The sequence below is a fragment of the Spinacia oleracea genome, chromosome 3 (genome assembly GCF_020520425.1).
Source record: "Spinacia oleracea cultivar Varoflay chromosome 3, BTI_SOV_V1, whole genome shotgun sequence".
In the NCBI taxonomy this organism is placed as follows: Eukaryota; Viridiplantae; Streptophyta; class Magnoliopsida; order Caryophyllales; family Amaranthaceae; genus Spinacia; species Spinacia oleracea.
In genome coordinates this window covers 6486330-6511586 of record NC_079489.1, presented here as the reverse complement: position 1 = coordinate 6511586, position 25257 = coordinate 6486330, and the positions used below count along the sequence as shown (strand labels likewise).

The 25257-nt window shown below is 36.1% G+C and overlaps 4 protein-coding genes across 7 annotated transcripts; 1 reads left to right on the top strand and 3 right to left on the bottom strand.

Annotated features, from left to right (window-relative positions):
- Positions 1-1495: 1495 nt before the first annotated feature.
- On the bottom strand, positions 1496-4456 carry LOC110783175 (cytochrome b5). Of its 2 annotated transcripts, none has more exons than XM_021987494.2 (4): positions 4289-4456; positions 3970-4077; positions 2284-2350; positions 1496-1975 (listed from the first exon to the last, which is right to left on the bottom strand). In XM_021987494.2, the coding sequence occupies exons 2-4, from the start codon at positions 4054-4056 to the stop codon at positions 1722-1724; spliced, it is 408 nt and encodes a 135-aa protein (XP_021843186.1). In that variant the 5' UTR covers positions 4057-4077; positions 4289-4456; the 3' UTR covers positions 1496-1721. The 2 variants fall into 2 exon arrangements, with proteins under 2 accessions (XP_021843186.1, XP_021843185.1); XM_021987493.2 differs by having other exon boundaries at positions 4231-4454.
- Positions 4457-10736: 6280 nt separating this feature from the next.
- LOC130468987 (protein S40-7-like) lies at positions 10737-11363 on the top strand. Its single transcript, XM_056838029.1, has one exon. It carries the CDS (start codon positions 10737-10739, stop codon positions 11361-11363), a length of 627 nt encoding a protein of 208 aa, XP_056694007.1.
- Positions 11364-12642: 1279 nt separating this feature from the next.
- LOC110783174 (metal-nicotianamine transporter YSL3-like) lies at positions 12643-19431 on the bottom strand. Of its 3 annotated transcripts, none has more exons than XM_021987490.2 (9): positions 19292-19382; positions 18033-18080; positions 17449-17803; positions 16679-16851; positions 15186-15283; positions 14953-15091; positions 14680-14877; positions 14437-14551; positions 12643-13881 (listed from the first exon to the last, which is right to left on the bottom strand). In XM_021987490.2, the coding sequence occupies exons 3-9, from the start codon at positions 17798-17800 to the stop codon at positions 12974-12976; spliced, it is 1983 nt and encodes a 660-aa protein (XP_021843182.1). In that variant the 5' UTR covers positions 17801-17803; positions 18033-18080; positions 19292-19382; the 3' UTR covers positions 12643-12973. The 3 variants fall into 3 exon arrangements, with proteins under 3 accessions (XP_021843182.1, XP_021843184.1, XP_021843183.1); XM_021987492.2 differs by having other exon boundaries at positions 14680-14869; positions 14957-15091; XM_021987491.2 differs by lacking the exon at positions 18033-18080 and having other exon boundaries at positions 19292-19431.
- LOC110783173 (metal-nicotianamine transporter YSL3-like) lies at positions 18848-24689 on the bottom strand. Its single transcript, XM_021987485.2, has 8 exons — positions 24108-24689; positions 23502-23856; positions 22543-22715; positions 21456-21553; positions 21232-21366; positions 20958-21147; positions 20741-20855; positions 18848-20217 (listed from the first exon to the last, which is right to left on the bottom strand). Exons 2-8 carry the CDS (start codon positions 23851-23853, stop codon positions 19292-19294), a joined length of 1989 nt encoding a protein of 662 aa, XP_021843177.2. The 5' UTR covers positions 23854-23856; positions 24108-24689; the 3' UTR covers positions 18848-19291.
- Between the last annotated feature and the right edge of the window lie 568 nt (positions 24690-25257).

Genomic DNA, 25257 nt, shown 5'->3' with positions numbered 1-25257 from the left:
TACTTATGGTGTCAAGTACACGTTCAAACCTCTCAATAGCACCTTTGTCTAAATCTTCGAATGAGACTGGTTTTGCTTTTTTGTTATCTGCATGGCGGTTGATGCCCTAGGTTTTGCTCCGAAAGTTTCACATCGGAGAGGCTCTTAGACTTGGAGCTAACAAATGTTTGAGGGAATGAATGTTATGATATAGTATGTTGTAAAAATCTCTTTTTGTTGAAAACATTAGTAAGTTTAATTTTTGTTGAAAACATTAGTAAGTTTAATTTTGATGGTGAGACGTTATAGGTTTTTAGCACTTGGTTCTAATAGTAGTATTCTCTTGAATCTTGATTGAAACTTGAAGCCGGAACCTGTCAAAGTGGCTAATTCTTGATAACAAGAACGAGGGAGACATGTTTGCTTCAAAGTAATTGGGCGATATGTGCCTGTATTTTGACCTCCACAAGGAGTGGAGTTAGCTGAAAACTTGTTATGTATGTGCACTTTAATGTTTAAGTAATCAAGTAACTCATTTTCACCAAAAAAAAAAAAAAAGAACGAGGGAGACAAGATTCCTTAGTGACTCATATCGCTTGTGAAAATTTTCACCGGTTGCTTCTAACTAGCTCGTGTTGCTTTGATTCTTCCACTTCTTTTCTTATTATCCATAAATCATAATCACAGGTTTTTGAAGGAAGAAAGGTGATTCTTCCAATGAAATCATCAAATTCTCAAAGTGATTTCCTTAGAAGGAGTGAATTTATCCGTGAAAGAATCACTTGCCTTGTAGAAGCCTCACAATGTATGTCGTCCTAGCTTCAACTCTATCTCCGAACGTACTACTTTCACAGCTTTTAGTACTTAGTATTTCAGTTGGGTTGTATGCTTTCTAAGGGTCTCTAAGGCCCAATGGCCCAAATCAGGTGTATTTTGTAAAATCTTTACTCCCTCCGTCCCAGATTACTTGTTACACTCTTTTTTTTCGTCTGTCCAAGATTAGTTGTTAACTTCTAAATTAGGAGCGACCCCACAATTATTATATTCTCTCTCTTTCCACTAAATTTTTTTTGTCTCCACACCCTTTCTCATTCAATTAACTCCTTACAAAGCATCTACTTTTTTTAATAAAATAACAATTAATAACCAAACAACCACTTATCACCTAAAGATTTGTGTAAAGTTAAGTGTAACAACTAATTAGGGACGGAGGGAGTATTATCTATGCAAATTTAACCAATATCAATTAAGAAGTTGAGCCTTACCAAAAAAAATAGAAGTTGAGTGTTCGTTCTTTAAGAAACTAATGAGAAACAAATCAAGAGCAGGAAAAACAAAGAAGAGAATAGTGAGACAAGAAAATGTGAAGATTCTATGAAGATCCTCTACTAAACTCTATTTCCACTTCTCAGAATAAGCATATTAAGCTGAGAAGCTTGACAAAAAAAGCCAACAAACTGATAAACTTACCTGAAAAATAAAATTATACTACAAAGCATGAATACAACATTAAAAATTCTTAACAAAAGGTTTTCCAAATAGAATTATCAAAATAAGCAGCACAACAGTAACCTTGCGAAATCCAAACCACAATCAATATAGCATGATAGAACCTAGAACAGAACTTTCAGACACAATGGAACAAACAAGGCTGAAATAATCACTTATAAAGGACTTCTGAGTTCTGAATAGCTAACTGATATATGCCTAGATTGCCTAGATTTGGAAGACTGGAAAAATCTCTAATCCTCCTTCTTGGTATAGTGTCGCACGGCGAAAGCCAACCCTAAGATGATAAGGGGTACCAGGAACTGTAAGATCTTGATGATAAACTCAGGGGTCTTGTCATGATTGTAATTGGCTTGCTGTGGTGGAACATATGAGCGCTTTAGCGGGACGGTTGATACATCGATTTCTCCGACGTAGTATTTGTCCATCATCTCTCTGGCGGAATCACTGTGTCCCACATCTTCAAAATCGTTTGTTGCGTCTTTGCCTGTAAAAACAATACGTGTTAAGAAGTTAAAGCACATGATTACTAAGGGCTCGTTCGGTATCACTGCCGGTTTTTGGTTTTAAAAGGCATATGATTTAGTGAATCATGAACTAAAAATAGTCATACTTGTAATAATCATTTTGATTTTGAAAAATGACAACAAAAAACTGGAAACTACTTTTTGTAGTTTTCATATTTTGGTTTTTAGTTTTGTAAAAAACAGAAAACTGGAAACAAAAAACGATACCGAACGAGACCAAAGTTACTAGTGTGAATTGCAAAAATAAGATGTATGGAGTGCAACGCACCAGTTGCAGATAGAAGAACTTCATCGCCACCAGGATGGTCTTCCATGAATGCAGTTACATCATAGACCTGTATACATCAATCAGTAAACTGTCATCAATTTCCCAATAACTCTTTATGAAATCATGGGGTAAGGATATGTTAAAATAATACTCAAAGACCCCATATACTAATTGGTCCATTCTGACACTCTCCTCATACTCAAACTAAGTAGGGGAATCATGGAAAGTACGATCATAAACCATCGTTTTTTTTAGGATATATGAGCATTTACAGACATCCCGATGCAGTTAAGTATGAAACTGTTAAAATTGGACAGGAGTGGTAAAATTTAGATGCAGCATAAGTAATGTGAGTATGTCAATACAGTTCAGCATACAAGCATATTATTTGAAACAGGAAGTAAGTCAAGCAACAGAACAAATAATAGAAGAGCAATGCTCTTGTGCTCCGGAAGAAGTGCACGTCTGACGTCTGAATAACAATAAGGCTGTAACAGTGAAACAACAGGAGTGCACTAAAGTTTCAATGAGGTAAATACATAGAGTAGGATGCAGAAAACACAAAATGAGGTAAATACATAGAGTAGGATGCAGAAAACACAAAATGAGGTAAATTTGGGTGAATCTAAGGTTCTGTCATGTATGCACAATGGTTCAACACAAAATATTGGTGATTGAATGTTAAATACATAGGTACAAATTAGTTTCCAAAAACCAAATTGAGATGGACTTGATAAAGGTCATGAAATTGCATAAAAAAAAAGAAAAAAAGATAAAGGTCATGAAGAAACACAACCTCTTGAATAACATTTGACTTTGGAAATTGTTCAAGTGTTGGTCTATTCTCAACTAATAGTGTTCACTGACCAACTATATTTGCCAATTAACAGGATCCATAGCGGGGGGTCGTTTTTAATTGTTGCCAATGGCCAAGCAAGATACATTATCTAATTAAGAATGTTTGAGACTAAACACAGATCCAAAATATAAAGAATGTTCGAGACTAAACACAGATCCAAATATTAAGAATGTTCGAGACTAAACACAGTTCCAAAGACAGAACTGGTAGAGAAGACACGTGAGTCGTGTCTATCGAATCTCAGGCGTTTTAGCTACTTTCTTCTACATTACCCCTCTAGCCCTCTAATACATGATTTTGAGGTTGAGTTTGAAAGTTAGACAAGAATGCATCACAAAAATGGTCCAAGTTTCTTACAAACTTCATTCCTATTTCCTTCAAAAACAAAGTAGCAAGTGCATGTGATTGATGTGAGTCCTTATACAAGACCCTAATCTTCTCAATCATTTGACATTTTCAAATTTCAATCAATTCAAAATAAAGCAATTAGTATACTCCCTCCATCCGGAAACAATTGTCACATTGTCCAAACCCCTCATAATTATTGACATGACATGATTCCACAAAACCCTTTTAGCAAATTCAATCAACTCCCTATCAATTAATTTATTAAACAGCATATATGGAAATCCAATCATAAACCATAACCAATTTTTAGAAATTCCACAACTTGTCCTGACATCCTAAACTAGTATACGTAAGAAAGGAAAACATCGAATCATAACTCAGACACCCAAAAAGAATCAAATTAGAACGACAATTCAGAGCTAAATACAAGAAAATTCAATTAATCAAAGTAGGAGAACAAATTAGAATTGAGATCTGACCTTTCCGGAGATAATCAACCAGCAATCCTTGGTGCTGTTGTGCTTTGAAACTTCCTCAAAGGTGTGAACTTTACCATCTGAAGCCATTTTTAACCTCTCCTTCTGATCCTAAAATCAAAAATTTCAAGCAAATTAGAGAAAACCCAGAAAAATTTAACCAATTAAACACAAACCCAGATGTTTAATTACTTTAAGAAAGAAAATTAAACTAAAAAAATTGAATCTTGAACCCAGATCAAGCAAAGATCCTTCGTTACTTACAAGAGTAGAACAGAGAGAAAGAGAAGGAGAGAGAAAGAGGGTTAGCTGTTACTACTACCTTACCAACCAACTTTACACATGCCCAATATTATGGTGGGATTTAAAGTATGGGAAATCAGTCAATGAGTTATTTCAAAAAATAAAAGTATGGGAATTGGGAGAAAATGGCTAATATTTTTATTGGGCAGAAATATTGACCCGGATATGCAGAGAAATTTCGTGGTGCACACAAGACCAGAGACTTTTTGGTTCGCACGATATTGCCAGATCTTTATTGCTGAAAACTGAAAAGTATACTGCCCTAAAAAATAAAAAAAACTGAAAAGTATTGAAAAAATAAAAATAGGGAAAGTAATAAATCACCGTTTTTATGCAAAAATGGCAAAGAATCATACTCATCAATTATCCCTATTGACTTCTAACATTATTCAAGGGCGGAGTACTTTCATATCCTTTTCGACCTACTAGTACGGAGTATGTATTTAAAAAGTGTAGTACTCCCTCCGTCCCAAAATTATCGTCCTGTTTAACTAAAAACACGAATTTTAAGAAAAGTGGAATATAGTGTATGGGAAATTGAAATATAGTACATTGATGTTGAAAAAGTAGAATATAGTACATGTAAAAAGGAATTAAGTACATTTTCTTTTTGTTTTGTGGTCTCAAGTGAGGGTAACATGGGAGATATTTCATGTTCAAATTTGGAAATAGGACTATAATTTTGGGACGCTCGTTTAGGAAAGCAGGACAATAATTTTGGAACGGAGGGAATAGATGCTTAAATATGCAAAAAGATTTAATTTCGTAAAATCTTATTAGATTCGTCTCAAAAAATATTTCGTTATATCTAACAATTATATTGTTTACTTACATGCATCTAGTTTTTATTCTGTGCGATGCATGAGTTTCTTAATTTAAAATTCGGTTATATTGATTATAATATATGCGAGGATACGGACATTTTAAATAATAATATATGATGGCTATTGAAATTCAAATTAGAATTTGAAACAAATAAAATTAATTTTAAAGGGAAAATAATATCTGATCAAGGAGAAGTGAAAATAATGAACATAAATGATAGTTTAATATAAAACGTTAAAGAGATCACACGTGGTATCATGGTATGTAAAACATTATGTTTAAAAATATTAGTAAGATTAGAGATATTAATAATCAACATAACATATTGAAAAACGTAAAGAAGAAAAAAACAAAGGAGCTAGGGATCTATTAAAAGGACGAAGGAAATTTGTAAGTACATATGAATAATCGTTATTAATGTTCGTGTGAGTGAGTCTCAAGGTCAAGACTAGGGATGTCAGTGGGGCGGGTTTCGTGGGAGACTCGCCCCGCATCCGCCCCAAGTAGGCGGGGATGGAGGTAGGTTTGGCGGGTGATGGGGCGGGGATGGGTATAAAAGTCATACCCGTCATGGGTGATGGGGCGGGTGTGGATTTTGTGTTGAACCCGCCCCATCTCCATCCCCACCCGCCCCGCCCCATCCCCGCCATGGGTGATGAGGTGAGTGCGGATTTATTTGCATGTCTAGGTGATAATATGAATTTGGGTGAGATTTTTAAGTTTCTTGATTGGATTTTTTTGTTATGACAGGTATTTTTTCGATTATATATGTTACTTTAGCCATAAGGTATTTTTTTTCTTCTAAAGTTAACTTTCATTACTCCGTATATATGGAAAATGTTTGGTAAATAAGAATAATTAGGTGGGTATTGGGGCGGATATTGAGGCAGGTATGGGGCGGGGATAAGAAGGAGATGGATATCCAGTTGGGTGGTGAGGCGGGGATGGATTTTAATTTATACCCGTTGGGGCGGGGATGGGGATGAATTTTGTACCCGCCATAGGTGATGTGGCGGGGATGGGGATGAAAATTTTAGGTGGGGATGGAGATGAAGGGACCTACATCCGCATCCGCCCCGCCACGCCCCATTGACATCCCTACGTAATAGTTATTCATATGTTTTACGGATTTTTCATGAAATACCCCCGAATTATGGCGTAATTCACCAAATGCCCCTCGACTTTCAGAAATTCACCAAATGCCCCTCACAAATGACTTAATACCCAAAATACCCTTACTAATGACGCGCCGTTAGTCCTCCGTTAGCCTAATTTTTAAATTCACCAAATACCCCTATTTTATAACTTATTTCATATAATACCCCTATTCTGAAACTTAATTCACCAAATACACATAACTTAAAATTACCCATTTTGATGCTCAGCGGCTAGTTTTTATGTTTGAAAATTAGCCGTTGCTTATTGTTTGCTTATAAAAACCCCTTTTCTGACTATTTATTGTAGTTTTTCTATTGTTTTGTTAATTTCATATCATTTTTGTCATGAGTTTTCTTTCAAAATCATCATCCACACCCATGAATCCACATATGTAAGAGTCCCAAACAATTTCTAATATTATGGGAGGAAATTTTCATCTGAGGCTCCGATACAACACTCAGTAAGTTTCAATTATGATCCAATAAGTTCAGGCCTCATCCAGTAAAGACAATGCACTTTAGCTGAGCAAAAGGCCAAAAAACCCCATTTTCAAAGGGATCTTATGTAAGTGAAGCTGAAGTAATTCAATCTAAAGCTAACACCTTAATTTTCTTATTGTCCGAATGGTAAAGAAACTAAGAAATCAAGTTCAATAACACATACATTTTTATCACAACCTCGATTTCAACTTGGATTCATGATGTGAAAATCTTGAGTTTGGAGGCAAATCTTTGTGCCAAGATTCATGTTTTTTCACTGGTTCATGAGCTTTGGAACATACCTTAGTTTCATTTTTTTTTTCTTGTTCCCTCAAATCCAAAAATAGACATTTGTCCATAAATCTGACCATGTCAATAGGACCTAGCTCAAAAGAAAAGTGGGAAAACCTTTATGCCTCGACTGTAAGGTTGAGAGAAAGTTAGGAGATTGAAGAAAGATGTTTGGAGGCAGTAGAGACAGGAGACAAAAGGGAGTTAACGTTAAATATGTGGCATGGAAGCAATAGAAGCCGAGGTAGCTGGAACATATGCGTTAGAATAAAATTAATAAGAGCTTTATTTTTAATCTGTTTGCATATGTTAAAGATATTTCCCATATTGAAAAAGAAATACCTTCCGATTGCATGGTAAATATAATTAATTGGTCACATAAAGAATAAGGTACAAAAGAAGTAGCTATTTTCTTGAAGAGTTGCGACGTTTTGAGGTGTTTTTAGGAGTGTTTTATGTTTTAGTGTTGTACCGGAGCTTCAGATTGAGTGTTGTATCAGATATTCGGATGTCAAATTTTCTCCCATGATAACAAAATTTATTTGGGACTCTTACATATGTGGACTCATTGGGTGTGGATGATGATTTTGAAAGAAAACTCATGACAAAAATGATATGAAATTAACAAAATAATAGGAAAACTACAATAAACCGTCAGAAAAAGAGTATTTATAAGCAAACAATAAGCAACGGCTAATTTTCAAACACAAAAACTAGCCGTTGAGCATCAAAATGAGTAATTTTAAGTTATTGGTATTTGGTGAATTAAGTTTCTGAATAAGGGTATTTGGTGAAATAAGTATTAAAATAGGGGTATTTGGTGAATTTGAAAATTAGGTTAACGGAGGACTAACGGCGCATCATTAGTAAGGGTATTTTGGGTATTAAGTCATTTGTGAGGGGCATTTGGTGAATTTCTGAAAGTCGAGGGGCATTTGGTGAATTACGCCAAAATTCGGGGGTATTTCATGAAAAATCCGTATGTTTTATGGAAGATTCTTTTGTACTTTACATTTTCAAAAATTTATAATGTTCGTTCAAAAATCATACGTATTTGTTCAAAAATCATGATCAAATTAGGACTATGCTCGCAGGTGAATAAAATAATTTGCACACAAGACAATTCCATATTTAAGGTAGGCTATCTATTTTTCTTTTTTGGCTCATGAGTTATGACTTCGCAACTAATTTATTTATTTATTTATTTATTTATTATTGAACTTTAGAAAAGAAGTTTACTTCCCCTCTTTTCCCGATCACGTGTTAGTGAATTTGGTTATAGGAGTTCAAAACATGTAAGGAAAACATTGAAGAGCTTCCCATGTACATATCTATACTAATATATTAAAAGGCGTTGAGAAAAATGTCCATGTGGCACATAGTACTCTTCCCTTTGCGCCACATCATCCACTCACCAAATGATATGTCATATCATGGACAGCCAAAAATCAATACGTACAATGAGGTTTGAACTCCTGACCTCAAGTGTGGAGAATAACTCTCATTACCATCTTAACCAACAACCATTTGTGGTATATCTCTTCACATTAATTTATAAATGAATGTTAATATGAAGTTTACAACAACTAAACTTTTATGTGACTTTTTATTTTCTATTGACTATTTTGGAAAAAAATAATAATTAAAGAATTAGGACAACCATGAATAAACATGATGTCATAAGTCTGATAAGCATCAACTACATAAATGCCTTCCATGACTGCATATGTCTAATTTGGTGTTTGTTAATTTTAAATCACTTATTTCCACTAGAAAACAAATCATAAATTGTAAGATGATGCAATTGAAAAATTATTTCTCATGATAAATGACTTAGTGCGTTTGTGTAGTTGATGAACTTGATGAATGCTTTCACTTAATGCTATACATGTATCTTATCAAATATTTTGCTCAAGAAAAATCTAAAATTTTAACTATTCAATGTAGCAATCGGGGCATCGCCCGAGCCACACACTAGTTTAATATATATAAGTTGGTGTATATATATAAGTCACACAAAATAGGAGTTGTTTAAGTAATTTCGTGTTTAAGTTGCTGACGGAGTTTTAGATGGGAACAAATGCAGTATTTACAATAATGTTGCTCTTTTTAATTAAAAACTTTACAATTGTTTACAAATTTAGAAATAAAACTTTGTATATATCAAATACTGCTTAGGAATTTCTCAACCTAATTTGAATGGAGGTGACAAATCCAAGAAATTTTTTACTTCGTCCAAGAAAATTCACAATTTTTCAAAGTTGATTTCCTTCGAAGAAGTGAATTCTTTCTTGGATTTATCATTTACCTAACTTAAAGACTATCCCCGATCTTTTCATGATTTGACAAACACTTGCTCTATTTTGGTAATATAAACTTGAAGGCTTTCCTTGTGCACTACTGCACTATCCAAAGGTTGTCCTTGTGCTTGGACCTTTCAGCCCAATCATAATAATGGGCTAATCCAGTCTCCCAATAGGATGTGGGCCTTGTGGATGTATAATAAGTGGCAGGTCTACAATAGTCAAGTAAAATGTTCTTTTTATTATTGTTGAAAATACTACAGAGTATTTATATATATAAAAAAACTCGTAGAAAAGTATTGTAATTCATTAATAAAAGAGTCATGTGTGATATGATTTTAAAATGATATTATTATTCTTTAACATCTAGTAGATTCTTACATTTGTTAACGTAAGAAAACGAGAAATGTGAATAAAATTAAGAAATGATAAAGTTTTAAAGTACGACTATACGCTTTGCATGTAGCATTGTTTTAAGATTCTCATCGAATCTGAGTAGACAAAAGTTAAATATAAAACATTTGTACGGAGTAATATCTACGAGGTACTTGTATAAAACCCAACAATCAAACATTATACTCCCTCCGTATTTATTTAAAGATACACTTGGTTGGGCACGAGCATTAAGAAAAAGAATTGAATGAAACAAAGTAATAAAACAAGTGGGGATGGGTAGATATTTTAATAAGTAAAACAAGTGGGGACCATGTCATTTTAGGGGATGGGGGTGAGGATGAGGTGTAGATAGATTATTTAATTAGATGGTGGGGTAGATAAGTTACTAAAAATGGCAAGTGTATCTCTTAAATAAATACGGTCGGAAAAAACAAGTGTATCCCTTAAATAAATACAGAGGGAGTAGCTAGATAACAAAATTTTAAACCATATGAATATGGAGTCATTATTTATCAAAAAAAAGAAAAAAAAATGGAGTCATTAGTTCAAACCACACGGGGATTATTTTGTTATAATCTACATTAAATAAGAGTAAATGTACGAAGTTATATTAACCAATTGCCAACCAAAAGATAACACAATGTATCTATTATTCATCCACACATTGTTCTTGTGACTCATGCGCGTAATAAAAATAAAATAAAAATCCATTAGGAATCTAAGATGCGGAAATATAAAAAAAAAGAAAATCCAACACATATTAGAAGCTTCGCATCAAACGACGTGTGGCCTAAATTCGATTTCCCCCAATTTGCAGCTCAATCTCTCCACACTCTCACTCTCGCAAGCGCAACACTACTATTCTACTCCTACAGTCCTACTTGTTCTCTTTTCCCACCTCATACAATATTCCGTTACCTTCCCAATCCCCAGATTTTTTTTTGCAGTCGTTCTCATTTTCCGCAACCCAAAACCACCACCATCTCCGCCGTCAAAACCGCCACCCAGGGAAAAAATGGTACAGAAATCCTCTCGTTTTCTGACCACCTCATTCATTCCACCCACCCGCGAATTTCCGAAGTACTCAGAAGAAGAAAGAGAAGAGGAGGAATTTGACGAGTGCGACGTCGTTTGGTCTTCCTCCTCCTCCCCTGAAAAAACCACCACCACAAGCACAACCGCCGGAATCCCCGCCATTTCTACCTCCTCCAGCACCGGACTCTCCTCCGTACTCTCCGTCACTGAACCTCAAAGCCCAACCTCAATCCAGCGCAAAACGACGTCATCCCCTGTTTCAATGATTTCGTCATCTTTGACCCGGAGTGATGGGCATGGGTTAGCGGGTTATTATTACGGGAAGAAGTTTCATCAGTCGGCTCCTGTGAATGTTCCCGTGTGGCCCACCGGGCCTGGTTATGCTAAGAATAGGCCTTTCGTTGGGCTGGGCCGGTTTGATGAAGATGCTGACGTGGATGATGATGATGATGATGATGAAGAAATGGTGCCTCCGCATGAGATTGTTGCCAGGTCGCATAAGGCGACGTCGTTTTCGGTGATGGAAGGTGCTGGAAGAACTCTGAAGGGTAGGGATTTGACCGCAGTGCGAAATGCTGTGTTCCAAAAAACTGGCTTTCTTGAATGATTTTCCTTTTTTTTTCGTAATTGAGAAAAAAAGGTTTTTTTTTCTCTTCATAATTCTAGGATTCAGATAACTCAGATATTTTGAATTTCGATGCAAAATTAATTTAAATTTTTTATGCTTTATCCTTTAGAGCATGAGCAAAGGTGGTATAGAAGGGATAGCTTGCAATCAGTGGCGGATCTAGAAATTGTACTAAGTGAGGTCATTATTACAAAATTACTGAAAAAATTAACTAAATTAGGTACTTTTTAATATGAATTAGTCGAAAGTTAACTAAAATTATGGAAATATTTTTGGCCAAGTGGGGTCACGTGACCCCACTTCCCATACACTAAATCCGCCACTGCTTGCAATTAAATAAAAGTTAGAGTTCCCCCTCAAAAAAAAAAAATTTAAAAAGTGTATGAGATGTATTCGTATAACTACAAGCTTTATAAATTTCAAGTCGTCCCAAATAATTTCATGGAGTTGACATGTGAGATTCACCAAAGTCAAGGATGTCGTAGCATATGCTTGTGAAATGTTGTAGCTTATTTTGAGAAGTTGGTGCGGCAAAATAAAGCAACAAAGGTTGTTGTTTGTCATTGTTCATGCTCTTATATTACTCATGCACTCATGTATAAAGATGGCGGCATGACCGGCCCGATATATTGCTCAATAAATCTAGTAACAACAACTATTGCACAACCAAACATGAAAAAAACATGTGATGACATGGAAAAAGCACAACACGATATGGACACAAGGGAGTGCTTTCACTGCATTATTTTTGAAAAAGGACAACATGACATGTCCAAGCACGTTAAATTGAGTGAAATTAAGTTTAGGTATGACATGTGTGTTGGTCCAAATTTTCAACACTATATGTTAGTATGTCACTAGTGGACTTAGCATAGGATAAGTACATCCAGACCAAGACACGCGACATCAACACAATCTACATCCATCTTGATGGATGTAAGGTTACGTAAATGCAAAAATATTGGGCCCAAAAGTTTGGACAATACGTCAATACTCAAAGTACAACCAAAACTATTTTTAATTCTTAATCGAAACTTTTGAATGGAGCGAGTGAGCAATAAAATATACAGGCTTAGTTGAACCGATTGAACATACTTATATTTGCCTATGGAGAATAGCAATCCAATGCAAATCTAGTACGAAATACGGAGTAGTAATTTAAGTTGAAATAATGTAAAAGTCAAACTGTTGCAATAAGAACGGAGGGAGCAATAATTTAATTCCTATAATAGTTTAATTCCTATAATAAGAACGGAGGGAGCAATAATTTAATTCCTATAATTCACATATCAGCTGAAAACAAAGGAAGGCTTTAATATCAGCTTATCTGGGATTCAAACATGATCAATATGTCAATCCTGTGACTCCTATCATACCACTGTTACATGTATTTTGTTTTCCCAGTTCTATGAAATTGGTATAATGCTATAATTGACTGACTTGGCTTTTGAATCATAATAACTTTGTAATTTTCATACTCCTTAGTGCAAAACTTCCATGTCGCAGTAATACAACATAAACCTCTTCAAACTTACCCTTTTTAACAGCTTATACCCTCCATGGCTGCGCCTGCTTCAAGCCTTCAACCATCATCGGATAGAAGGGTTACGCTTTACCAAGGCAAGAATCGATGAAGGAAGAATCCACAATCCATCTCCACATATCAGTCCTGAAGCAACTACAGGAACCATTAAACTTGCTTTCTGGCTATTTAACCTGTGCCAGGCAAACACCACCAAGCTCCCCACACACATGTCAATGGCAAAATAGCCCCCTACAAGGAAAGGAACAGCCATTGCCATCGGAAGTGGGACCCACTTCCCGATCTTTTTAGGAGAGGTGTCCCTCACCAGGTTAGCCACGACAGCAAACCCGAAAAATGCGTAACACAGCTGCAGGCAGTGTTGAGGTAAAGCAGAAAAGCCCTGCACACCGAGAATAGCCATGTTTCGGTAGATGAGGGCGTAGGGAGCCTTGTACTCTCCATCAGGGTTACCAACATCGAAGGCATTGTAAAAGAGGAAGAACGTGAGTGGGGCCACCACACACCCGACTGCAGTTCCAATAGCCTGGCTAAGAAGCATTGACCGAGGGGAAGTGAGGGTTAGGTGGCCGGTCTTGAAATCATGCATCAGATCAGAGGAGATGGATACAATTGACTTGATTAGACCACAGCCCACGAGCCCCACGACTGCACCAGAATCTTTACCTGCTACAGCAGAAAGCACGAAGAGGGCTACTTTTCCGTAATTGTAGGCCATGTTTATGTCTGTTAAACCAGTGCCATAGGCATTGCAAAAGCTGAGGGAAGGTGCTAGCATGTAGGCAACAACTACATAGTACCATTTCAGCTCGGGAAACACTTTTGGGATCACGACGATGGAGATTATGGAGAAGAATGTGTAGCCGAAACATGCTAGCCAAATGGGAATTCCTTCTCTCATGAAGACCTCATTTCTTACAAGATCATCTAGTGCCTGTTTTTTGCTATCTGGACCTGGTATACACAGAGTCAAGTGTCAGATGCCTTAATACAGTTGCGTTTGGTTGGTTTGGTGTAAAACGTTTTCAGTGTAAAAGGATTTTCCATGGAAAAACACAATTTCCAACTAGTTTTCCTTTGTTTGATTCCTTAAAAGAAAATGGGAAAAGATGGTGAAGACTGAGGAGAAGAAGGGAGAGGGAGGTGAGGAGGAAAGGTGGAAAAGTGGTTTCCCTCCCTTTCAAATAGAAAATGTTTTTCCACCTTTGAGGGAGTTATGGAAAATTATTTTTCATCCCTTGTCAAACCAAACAACGTAAACTGATTGAAAAGGGGAAAATTATTTTCCACAAAAACATTTTACACCCTACCAAATGGAGCCTACATCAATCACCATTCACCACCCAAAATGAATCCAAACCACAAGCAGGGTGTAGGTTGGTTCAAATCATGAAACTTTATCCGTTTTCTTTTGAAATAGAGTTGTTAGGATAGTAATCCTTATTATAAACCACCAAAACATAAAGAACAGTTAGTGTCATAAATTGGTAGGTTTAGTATCTTACTTACATGAGCTCAGTTTTTTGTCCTTCAAGCGATCATGAATGCTTCGGATGATGAAGAACAGCGTCTTGAAGAAATTATAGAGCCCATCACCTAGAATAAGGGCAATAGAAATGAAAACCTACAAAAATGTATCAAAACATGCAGCAAGAATCAGAATTTTCATTAACATTAAGGCAATGATGTAGCAGTAGTTTGTAGGACTGCTGTGAATCACGAAAACCAGAAGCGCTTATTCTGTACATATACCTTGTATCCATTTAGACTCTTCATGCTGCTTTCTGGCAATGAAGAAGGGAACCATTTCCCTTTCATGTCCCCAATGAGTGGCCACATTACTCCCCAGGAAAGAACAGCACCAAGAAGCAATGACAAATTAACTAGGTGAGAACTTATCATCCCTGCTCCAATGTAGGTCATATTGAAATCGAAATAAAATCTGCAAAACTTTAATTCATATAATTAAAATTGTGATGGATAACAAGGTAGAGTTGAAAGTGACATAAAAAAAAGGATAAATACTTGCGAGTTTTCCCATGCTTTTAATCCAAATTTTGGAAACTGTGGAAAGCCATATTGGTTTCCACCAGAATAGGACCACTGGAAGAAGCTCCATAGGAAACTGATGAGGAGACATTTCACAAAGCCATGAACTTCCACCCTGCAACATTTCCATAAACCCACATATATTGGTCTCTAGCAGCTTATTGTCAGAAAGGTGAGTTTATATATATATATATAAGAATTTGGCTTACCTGGGTTCGTTTTCTCCTCTAGAGGTGTGGAAACCATTGATTAGATTTGCTGTGGCAGTTCCACTTGGATAACGGAGCTTGTAGTCTATTATCATTATCTAGGGATCAAATTCAAGAGCATGGTATGTGACATTTTGTTATACTGTGATATATTATCTCTGAAGTCATAAAACCCACCACATTAACACAAGACAACTTGAAAATGCTCTGTTCAGATACTTTTAATATTCTTATATCATATATTAATGACTTATGATTTAACACCATTCAGTCATTCAAGTGTAAGCTTTACTGAAAATTGTTCAAGACAATGTACGGAGGTCTTTCTTTAGATCAGCCGCAACCATCAAAATAACTGAGATCACTCTGAGGTGGCTAGTTGTACGGGATGCTTTACCGGTAGGACACCCTTTACTCAAAGATGGCTAGAAAGGGCACCCAAGGATAACGAGGCCCAGTCCGCCTTTGCATCCTATTAAGCCCAATTGTCTTAATAGGGAAGATATGCCATTCAGCTCTAAGGGAACGGGTCATTATCCTACGGATCATAGACTATCATCCCGTATGGATCGCCCGCGTATTTATATGGATCCTCATTTATTGCTAAAAGGTACGTGATCCATTTATTAGAGACCAATCAACATTAATTGACTTAAGCATCGGAAAGAGGATCCTTGAATCACCCCGAGGCTAGTTAATCCTTTTTGCTGTGCATACTACAGTTAACACGTCAATCAAAGAGAATCGGATCAGCCCCTAAATCCCTTACTGGAACAACGATCTTTCAATTATGTCCTCTGAAACATTACTTTGCAAAGAACATTAGTCACCGAGAAATGTCAAACCTAAGGTACATGAGAAAATCAACTGACCATGGTAGGAATTAGTTTAATAAGCATGAACTGGGATAAATAACTTGATACCAAACACAGCGGTAGAAGCAAAAAGTAGTCTGGTAATTATCACCTTGAGATGCCAAACCCAGCTCAAAAGAAAAATTACCCCCTAAATTGGTCCCCTGGTAAAGATTCCCCCCTAAACCACTAACCTTAATCCAGGCGAGGCCTAATGAAACTGATATAGTTAACAGGACAAGAAGAATCAGGAGGGTTAGAAGAAAGAAGAAATCTCCTTTTCATCACCAACCACATGTCATGGATACCAACAAATAATTTTCATTCTTCATTCTCTTTCAATAACAACTAAAAGGGACAAGAAGGCCAGAAGGCCAATAGTGAGAATTTAACCCCACATCATATGCCCAAAACTCCAAAAGCAACCAAATATAAGGTGGAAAATGTAAGGCAATCAGAAAATTAAGGTGATACCGTGACTTTATTGGCTATGCAGAAAATGCTCTGAGGTGACACTGTGGTCTGCGAGTGTGTTGCACTGTATTCTTATCTTGACCGTAGATTCTATTTTTTTTTACAATACACTTTAAACATAAGTTCTTGCACACATAAATGAAGAAGGAGAATAAATAGACCTACCTTTCTAAGTGGAACCAAAGCCAGCAACCCAACAAAACTGCTAACAAAAAGAAATCCAGTCATCCAACCAACTCCAGGTTCCTTGAAGCTAATGGGAGCATTTCCCTGTGTATCAACCCCAGCTTGCTCATATGTCTTCCTATTCAGACCCAAAAGGTACGATCCGAACCCACCTATAAACACGTAACATAATACAAAATGTTACAGTTTGTGCACTAGTAAACCAGTTAAAGCATCACATCCCAGCATATAGTCCACTAAATGCAGTTGACTAATGGATACACCAGTACACCACTAATAAGTAGCTCTGTATTGAACGAAAACTGTTTCAAGCTTTCAACTAAAACAAAATAGTGTCTCAGCGCACTGTAAGCAGTTGGCTAATAGATTCATCACTAGTGCTGGTGTCTCTACTACCCATCTGGAATTCTATCATCAACAAGTTTTACAAGGATCCATTTGTACACACTATGTTACTCAGATTCTGTCATTAGTGTCTTAAACATGTACTCATGTGTCTAGATGTCAGACTCTTGTAATCTTATGAAAGTTCTGCATATAAAGTGCCAAACATTCATAGTCTCATACCAATGTCAAAGTGTAAAACATCCAATTCCGGTATTTGAGGTGAAAGAAAGAGTACGCGTTGATAAACTTAAGACTTGTTTGAATATAAACAAGCTAGTTAGCTTCACAATAAAATAATACAAGTTCAGATATTAGACATAATAACAACTATAACAAAATCTAGGAAGATAGGATAATCTGACCTCCAACAGCAATGCTGTAACAAGCAACTGCACAGGTTTGAACAATGGTATTCTCTTGTCTAGTGAAAGGAACCGTTACAATCCCGAGTTTCTGAAGAAAACTCGTCCATGTTCGAAGGAACACAAAAGCCAGAAGAGCAGCTGACACATTAAGATTAGGAACAAGACCAGTTGTAAGACAGAGCTTCATCACTATAACACTGTAAATCACCCCAATTAATATACTGGCAATTATTCCTCTTATAGTAATCTGTTTTTGCCATGGTGGCACCCTCTTTATTTCATCTTGCACCTTGTCTTCCTCCTCAAAATCTTCTCTTCCAATCTCCCTCAGTTCAACATCACTCCTCATAGCCTGTAATTAATTTAAGTGATCACTTGCTCAAAATCTTTGCTACTAACTCCAAATTATTGAATACAGTAATTTAATTAGAGATTAACCTTGAAAGTAAAACTAGTAAAATCTGAATTAACTACCAATGTCAACTAGTTTAGTCGGTTAAAGTCTCGAGGTGGAACCCAAGACCTCAGAACGAATCATGTCTACATCAAAAAGAAAGAAGAAAAATGCCAAGAGATCTTACCTCACTCCCAATAGCATTTGCTTTTTACCACATAAAGGAAAGGAGAATCTGTGACGATAGCAAAGCCAAACCCTCAATTATTGCTCCACCACCAATATCATGGAAAGTAAAAAGGGGACAAAATCAAAATCGCCCAAGTGGGTATCTCTCTATTTTCAGTCAATTGCAATAAAGTTCTTTAAAATCTGCAGAAACCCCAAATTATCAAAAGGGTCTTTCTGTTTTCTGCTTAATAAAATTGGAAGAAATCTGAAATCTGATTCTGGAAATGAGCAGAGCGTGGGATGAAATTAGCTGTGATTTGGGATTTCTAACTTTACAAGAATAGAAGTATGATGATATGAACTGTCATTATAAGCAATCTGGAAACTTTTGGTACTTTACTGGCATTTTTCTGCTACTGCCATAGCAAACAGTACAAAGTACTTCATAGTTCATACTAACGGGCTTTTTGATCTTCCTTTTTTAGTATGTGCATCCTACACGTTTCGAGACAAGGTCTCTGCACGTAGTTTTTAACCCCGTACAATGCACGTGATCTGTGAATCTACCATGATAGATTACTATTTTCAAAAGATAAAATACTATTTTAATAATTTATAGGCAATGACTAAGACGAAAAGCTGACCTTAAAATGAGTTGACTTTTACTCGGAAAAAAAATGAAGAGTTGACATTTAACCGTTTAACTATAATACTCATGTTCATCTTTACTCCTATTAGTAATGTAAGTTGGATATGCAAATGTACATGTGAGAGTTATGCAATAAACTTTATGAATTGAGAATAGTCAGGTGAAATGTCAACTAAGAAAAATTCTAAAGCAATAACGACTTGTTTAGTAGCCGATAATAATTAATATTTATTCAAAGGGTAAGCTACACTATGAAGTTATCTTATTTCAAATATTGAATGCATAGTGCTGTACAATTTAATCCCTAAAAATGAAAATATATTCTAAATAAACTATTAGTATAGCATCTGCACTTCTGCAGACTACCATGGAAAGCTAATAAGCAACTAAACTATGAGATTTGAACATTACCAATTGCTTCATACATATATGTATATTTACACCACCTAGCCCAAACTGAGATGGTTAGATCAATATTATCACACCACTGTTGTATGTGTTTATGTTTTCGCTTCTATGTAACCTGTATCGTATTTACAGATTCGGATTCTGTCTTGTTACTTGTAATTCTCTTTAGTGCAAAATTTTTCCAAAATTGAACTTCCATATTAGCAGCAAAATGTTACCTAAGAGGATTGAAAGGTCATACACATAGGAGGCTTAAGCTTCGCCAAGGCAAGTATTGATGACGGAAGAATCCATAACCCGTCTCCACATATCAGTCCTGAAGCAACTGCAGGAACCATCAAACTCGCTTTCTGACTGTTTAACCTATGCCACACAAACACCACCAAGCTACCCACACACATGTCGATGGCAAAATAAGCCCCTACTAGGAAAGGCACGGCCATTGCCATCGGAAGTGGGACCCACTTCCCAATCTTTTTAGGAGAAAAATCCCTCACCAAGTTAGCCACAACAGCAAACCCGAAAAATGCATAACATAACTGTAAGCAGTGTTGAGGTAAAGCTGAAAAGCCTTGTACTCCGAGAATGGCCATGTTCCGGTATATGAGGGCGTAGGGAGCTTTGTACTCCCCATCGGGGTTGCCAACGTCAAACGCCTTGTAAAAGAGGAAGAACGTGAGTGGGGCCACCACACACCCAACTGCTGTCCCGATTGCTTGGCTAAGAAGCATTGACCGAGGGGAGGTGAGGGTCAGGTGGCCCGTCTTGAAATCATGCATCAGATCAGATGATATGGAAACTATGGATTTGATCAGACCACAGCCTACGAGCCCTGCAACTACACCGGAATCTTTACCTGCTAAAGCAGAAAGCACGAAAAGGGCTACTTTTCCGTAATTGTAGGCCATGTTCATGTCTGTTAAACCGGCTCCATAGGCATTGCAAAAGCTGAGTGAAGGGGCTAATATGTAGGCCGCAACAACATAGTACCATTTCAACTCGGGGAACATTTTAGGGATTATGATGATTGAGATTATGGAGAAGAATGTGTAGCCGGAACATGCAAGCCATATGGGAATTCTTTCTCTCATGAAGAACTCGTTCCTTTGAAGATCATCAAGTGAACGTTTTTGGTCATTTGGACCTGATACATACAAAGTCAAGTGTTAGAGAAACTCCAATGGTTAGATACACGATGTAGCTAAATTTGCCACATCAAATTTCTAGCTACAATGTTTTTAAGCTACAAAGTTTCCCATTGGTTGGTTACAATACTTTGTAGCTCCTTATGATATTTCACTTAATATACAATTTTATTTATTTTACCTTTTCTACTCTCTTTTTTCTTGAGCTACATACTCAAAATAGCTACAAGATTTTAATAGCTGCTTATGTCATCGATATACCAATGGTTGGCTACATGCTCACATGTTTTTATTTTTTGTGAACAAGTCCCTTTTTTAACCACTTAAGTTGCTCTTAGGCTCCTTACTACAACTACCACCCAGAATGAATCGAAACCATCGAAACCACAGGCACAGTCTAGGTCGGTTCACAAGTGTGTTTGTACAGAGTTGCTAGGTTTCTTCATCAAAGTACCAAAACGCAAAACAGATCAATAATTTGACATGAATTACATAATTATTAAGTTTGAATATCTCACTTACACGAGTTGAGGTTTTTTCCCTTCAAACGCATGTGGATGCTCCGGATGGTGAAGAATAGTATCTTGAGAAAATTGTAGAGCCCGTCTCCTAGGATCAGGGAAATGGAGATGAAAACCTGCAAAATAACAACAAGTACAGTAGATATCAGAATTTCCATCAATTTCCATGGCAGATTGTTCTGGATCATGAAAATCAGAACCTCAAATTCAGTACATACCTTGTATCCATTCAGACTCTTCATGCTACTTTCTGGCAGTGACGACAGGAACCATTTTCCTTTAAGGTCCCCGATAAGTGGCCACATTACTCCCCACGAAAGAACAGCACCGAGAAGCAGTGACAGGTTTACTAGATGAGAACATATCATACCGGCTCCAATATAGGTCATACTAAAATCAAAGTAAAATCTGCAAAATCGATTCATATAGTTACAATTATGATGGATGAATCAGTATAGTTAAAACTGACATAAAACAGAATGAACTACTCACGAGTTTTTCCACGCTTTCAACCCAAATGTTGGAAACTGAGAGAAGCCACATTGATCTCCACCAGTATAGAACCACTGAAAGAAACCCCATACGAAACTGAGAGAGAAATATTTCACAAAACCACGAACTTGTTTCCTGCAATAAAATTCATATAGTGATTAACATTGGTTTCCAGCAGTTTATTGCAAGAAAGTTGAATTTATACTTGCATCAAATCAGCTTACTTGGCTATCTTGTCTCCTTTAGGGGTGTGAAAACCATTTATCAGAACTGCTGTTGCAGTTCCACTCGGGTAACTTAGCTTGTAGTCTATTATCATGATCTGTAGATCAAAATTACTAAACGTTTAGGAGTATGATATACACTGCAAAATGTTACATAATTTTTCACAGAAAAATATGCAACTTCTCAATTCAATATTTTATTTCTCATAATGTTCATCTCGAAACAGAAGGCGCAGAAGTGCCTATCTTAGTATCTTATAGCGACCTTTGGAAGCTACCGGCTACAGTTAGGACACGAAGGAAGCCCAAACTTCTTGAAAGTCATAGCTCACCATCTTAAGAATCCACACTAAAGGACAATACGAACAATTCATCCACAGAATTTTGAACCTCTTTTAACCATTTATTTACGAATAAGTATCTGAAAAAGCTTTGCCAAAAATTATTTCTTGATAATCTTTTGAATGATGATCTTTGATACATTAACTTGCACATAACATTAGTCACTGAGAAATTAGCAAGTCAAAAGGAGAAAATGTTAAGACCGCTATTAAGGTAGAACTTAAGGTCTTAACCAAGGATATTAAAGTATTTTAACCACCAACGCGTGATCTTTTTTGTACAACCATACAAGCAGGAATGAGCCAGCACCTTCATGGTGAACGAATACGGTTAACAGGAAAAGGAGAAAAAGAAACAAATTCCAATTGTCCACATGATATGATATGGCCAAATGGGTACAAAAAGTATTATTCTTCATTCCCTTTCAATAGGAACTAAGGGGCCATGAATGCTATAAAAGTAACCATATCTGATAGTGGGAATTTAACCCCACATCAGTATGCTCAAATCAAAACCAGACGTAAGGCGGAGAATCGAAGTTAACAAGAGAATATTCACAGATTAATAAACCCTAAATATTAGCTAATCATAGGGAATGTTCAAAGGTCACATTGTGGTTGCATATCCTTTTATCTTGATAAGAAATTCTTCTGTTGATCACACATTCACACACTTTATGCAGAAGCTCTTTTCTTACAGTATTTTTCATGACATATTAAAAAAAAGGATGATAAACAAAACAAACCTTTCTTAATGGAACCAAAGCCAGCAACCCTACAAAACTGCTAACGAAAAGAAATCCGGTCATCCAACCAATTCGAGGCTCCTTATAGCTATTCGGGTAATTTCCCTCTGTATCAACCCCGACTTGCTCATATGTGTTCTTATTCAGACCCAATAGATATGATCCAAACCCGCCTGTAATTTTTAACATGTAAGATAAATCATGTTACTGTTTATGCAGAAGTAAACCAGCTAAAATATCACATATTCACATAACATAACAGCAAACAGAACTGTTCAAACTTAACAAACCTAAGCCTTAAGGTTTTGTACACTTGATACAATTGGTTAATAGACTCGTCACAAATACGATTAGTTTTGTCGAATTGAAACTGATTCAAACCCTTGTCTACTGGAAGTAATTTGATAATAGATTCACCATAGCTAGTAAGATAAACTTTGTCCAATCAAACTAGTCACCAGTGGTGGATCCAGAGTAACATAGTAGTGGGTGCAAAAATAAAATCTCCCTTTTAGTGGGTGCAAATGGCCAAAATTGTATAAGAAAAACTACAAATTTTCTAATTTTATAGCAAAATTTTCCAAATATCTACATTCAAGTGGGGTCATTTCGCATCTTGAACATTAGCTCCGCCAATGTCTATCACCCACCACGAAACCCATCACCGTGGCCTAGAGACATATGCACAACATTACTCGAACTCATCAAGGTAGTATCATATTTGGTATACAGGTACGTGCCCATGTGTCAGACTCGTTCATCTTAATTTTGCATGCATGTTTTTATTCCAAACACAATACATGAAGTGCATCACACACATTGTCAAACATACAAAACCACAATACCGTTTTTCAACATGAAATGAAGAGTCCGAATAACATAGATACGCAACCTTACAACAAAATCACACAATTCGAAAAACTTTACATCATTAAAGAAAGGAGAAGAAGTTATCTAACCTCCAACAGAAATACTGTAGCAAGCAACAGCACAAGTTTGAACAACAGTGTTCTCCTGTCTAGTAAAAGGAGTGGTTGAAATCCCAAGTTTGTGAAGCAAACTAGTCCAACTTCTAAGAAGAACAAATGCAAGAAGAGCAGCTGATACATTCAGATTAGGAACAAGACCTGTTGTCAGATTCAGTTTCATCACTATCACACTGTAAATTACCCCAATTAGTATACTGGCAATTATTCCTCTTATAGTAATCTGTTTTTGCCATGGTGGCACTCTCTTTATTTCATCTTGCACCCTGTTCTGCTCCTCATAATCTTCTCTCTCCATCTCTCTCACTTCACCATCACTCCCCATTTCCTGCAATTAATTAAAATTATTAGTCATTAATCATTGATTGGTGCATCTAGACTGATGTAGACGAGATTTAATCCCAACTTCTCGGACCTGGGTATCACCCACGGAAAATGATTTTGACACCCCCAAATGTTTAATTTTATAATAGAGCACGGAAAACTGTGTCTCGTACCGAAATCATTTCCGTACCAAAGGCCACAACTTTTTAAAAAAAAAATATAGAGTAAAGAAAGAAAAATGCCAAGAGATCTTACCTCACTCAAACACTGTTAGCTTTTTGCCACCCAAAAAACAATAATTCAGATTCTGTGACGACAAACCCTCAATTATAATTGCTCCAATAAAATCATGAAATTCTTCAGCATAAGTACGAATGCAAGCAAATGGGTATCTGGATTATTCAATCAATTTGCAACAAAGCCAACAAAAGCCCCAAATCATCAAATGGGTATTTTTGTTCTTTGATCAAAAACCAAAATGAAACAGAAATGGAAAGAATTGACAAGAAAATGAGCAGAGAAATTTAGATGAATTGAAGAAAAGAGGCAAGATTGGGAATTTATAGAAATGTGACGAATTAAAAACTGGGAAATTTCTGACACTTTAGAGACATTATTTTTCCTGTACTGGCAGAGTAGTAGTAGTACAAAACTTTGTTGTACTACACAAAATGAACAAATGTTGGGCTGAGATTGTTAAACTTCTCGTTGACTCTCTTTTCGTTGTCCTCCTACCCCCACTCTATATAACAATGGGAATTTGGAAGATGATTTTGACAATCGAATTTTTATTTTTTAATTAATATAATAATTAGAGCCTACTTTCACTTAAAGCAAGGGAACTTTAAACTTTTGAGTTTTAGGCGTGTGGCCTAAAACTTGGTGAACCAAAAATGGCATATTTGATTTCAACAAGTAATCATCAATGGACATGGACTCATTGTCATATCCAGAGTACTCGTATGATACTACTCCCTCCGTTTCTTTTTGTTTTTTAAGTTTGATATTTTGCACGCTTTTTAATGACTAATTAATGTACATTGAGATTTTTCTTGTAAACGAGGAAAATTACGTTTATTTATAATGTTTTCACTCTTATCAAAATTCTGATATTGGAAAAATGAGAAAAAAGTTAATGTCTCTTCGAAAAAATGTGAAGGATTAAATGACTCAATTGATTTAATTGGTTAATATAATAATTGGGTATAAATTTTGATAGAATATTAAATCATTTATGTGATAATATAAAAGGAAATGTAAAGAACATTTTGAAACACTCAAAAAGGAAACGTAAAGAACAAAAAGAGACGGAGGGAGTATAATATAAGGGGGAAACTAGTTAGTGCCCCGTGCGATTTCCCAGATAGTATAAAAATGAATCAATTAGATTATTATATATATATAA

What these genes read in the sequence shown, in the direction of transcription:
- LOC110783174 (XM_021987491.2), bottom strand. Translation starts at nt 17,800, where the DNA reads ATGAGGAGTGATGTTGAACTGAGGGAGATTGGAAGAGAAGATTTTGAG. An exon ending in TTACAGCATTGCTGTTGGAG is followed by an intron (nt 16,852 to 17,448) that starts GTCAGATTATCC and finishes ACGTGTTTATAG; the next exon opens with GTGGGTTCGGATCGTACCTT. An exon ending in AGAGGAGAAAACGAACCCAG is followed by an intron (nt 15,092 to 15,185) that starts GTAAGCCAAATT and finishes GAAATGTTGCAG; the next exon opens with GGTGGAAGTTCATGGCTTTG.
- LOC130468987 (XM_056838029.1), top strand. Translation starts at nt 10,737, where the DNA reads ATGGTACAGAAATCCTCTCGTTTTCTGACCACCTCATTCATTCCACCC.
- LOC110783175 (XM_021987494.2), bottom strand. Translation starts at nt 4,056, where the DNA reads ATGGCTTCAGATGGTAAAGTTCACACCTTTGAGGAAGTTTCAAAGCAC. An exon ending in GGTTGATTATCTCCGGAAAG is followed by an intron (nt 2,351 to 3,969) that starts GTCAGATCTCAA and finishes TGATGTATACAG; the next exon opens with GTCTATGATGTAACTGCATT. An exon ending in AGTTCTTCTATCTGCAACTG is followed by an intron (nt 1,976 to 2,283) that starts GTGCGTTGCACT and finishes TTGTTTTTACAG; the next exon opens with GCAAAGACGCAACAAACGAT.
- LOC110783173 (XM_021987485.2), bottom strand. Translation starts at nt 23,853, where the DNA reads ATGGGGAGTGATGGTGAAGTGAGAGAGATGGAGAGAGAAGATTATGAG. An exon ending in CTTTGGTTCCATTAAGAAAG is followed by an intron (nt 21,554 to 22,542) that starts GTTTGTTTTGTT and finishes TTTGATCTACAG; the next exon opens with ATCATGATAATAGACTACAA. An exon ending in TTGAAAGCGTGGAAAAACTC is followed by an intron (nt 21,148 to 21,231) that starts GTGAGTAGTTCA and finishes TCGATTTTGCAG; the next exon opens with ATTTTACTTTGATTTTAGTA.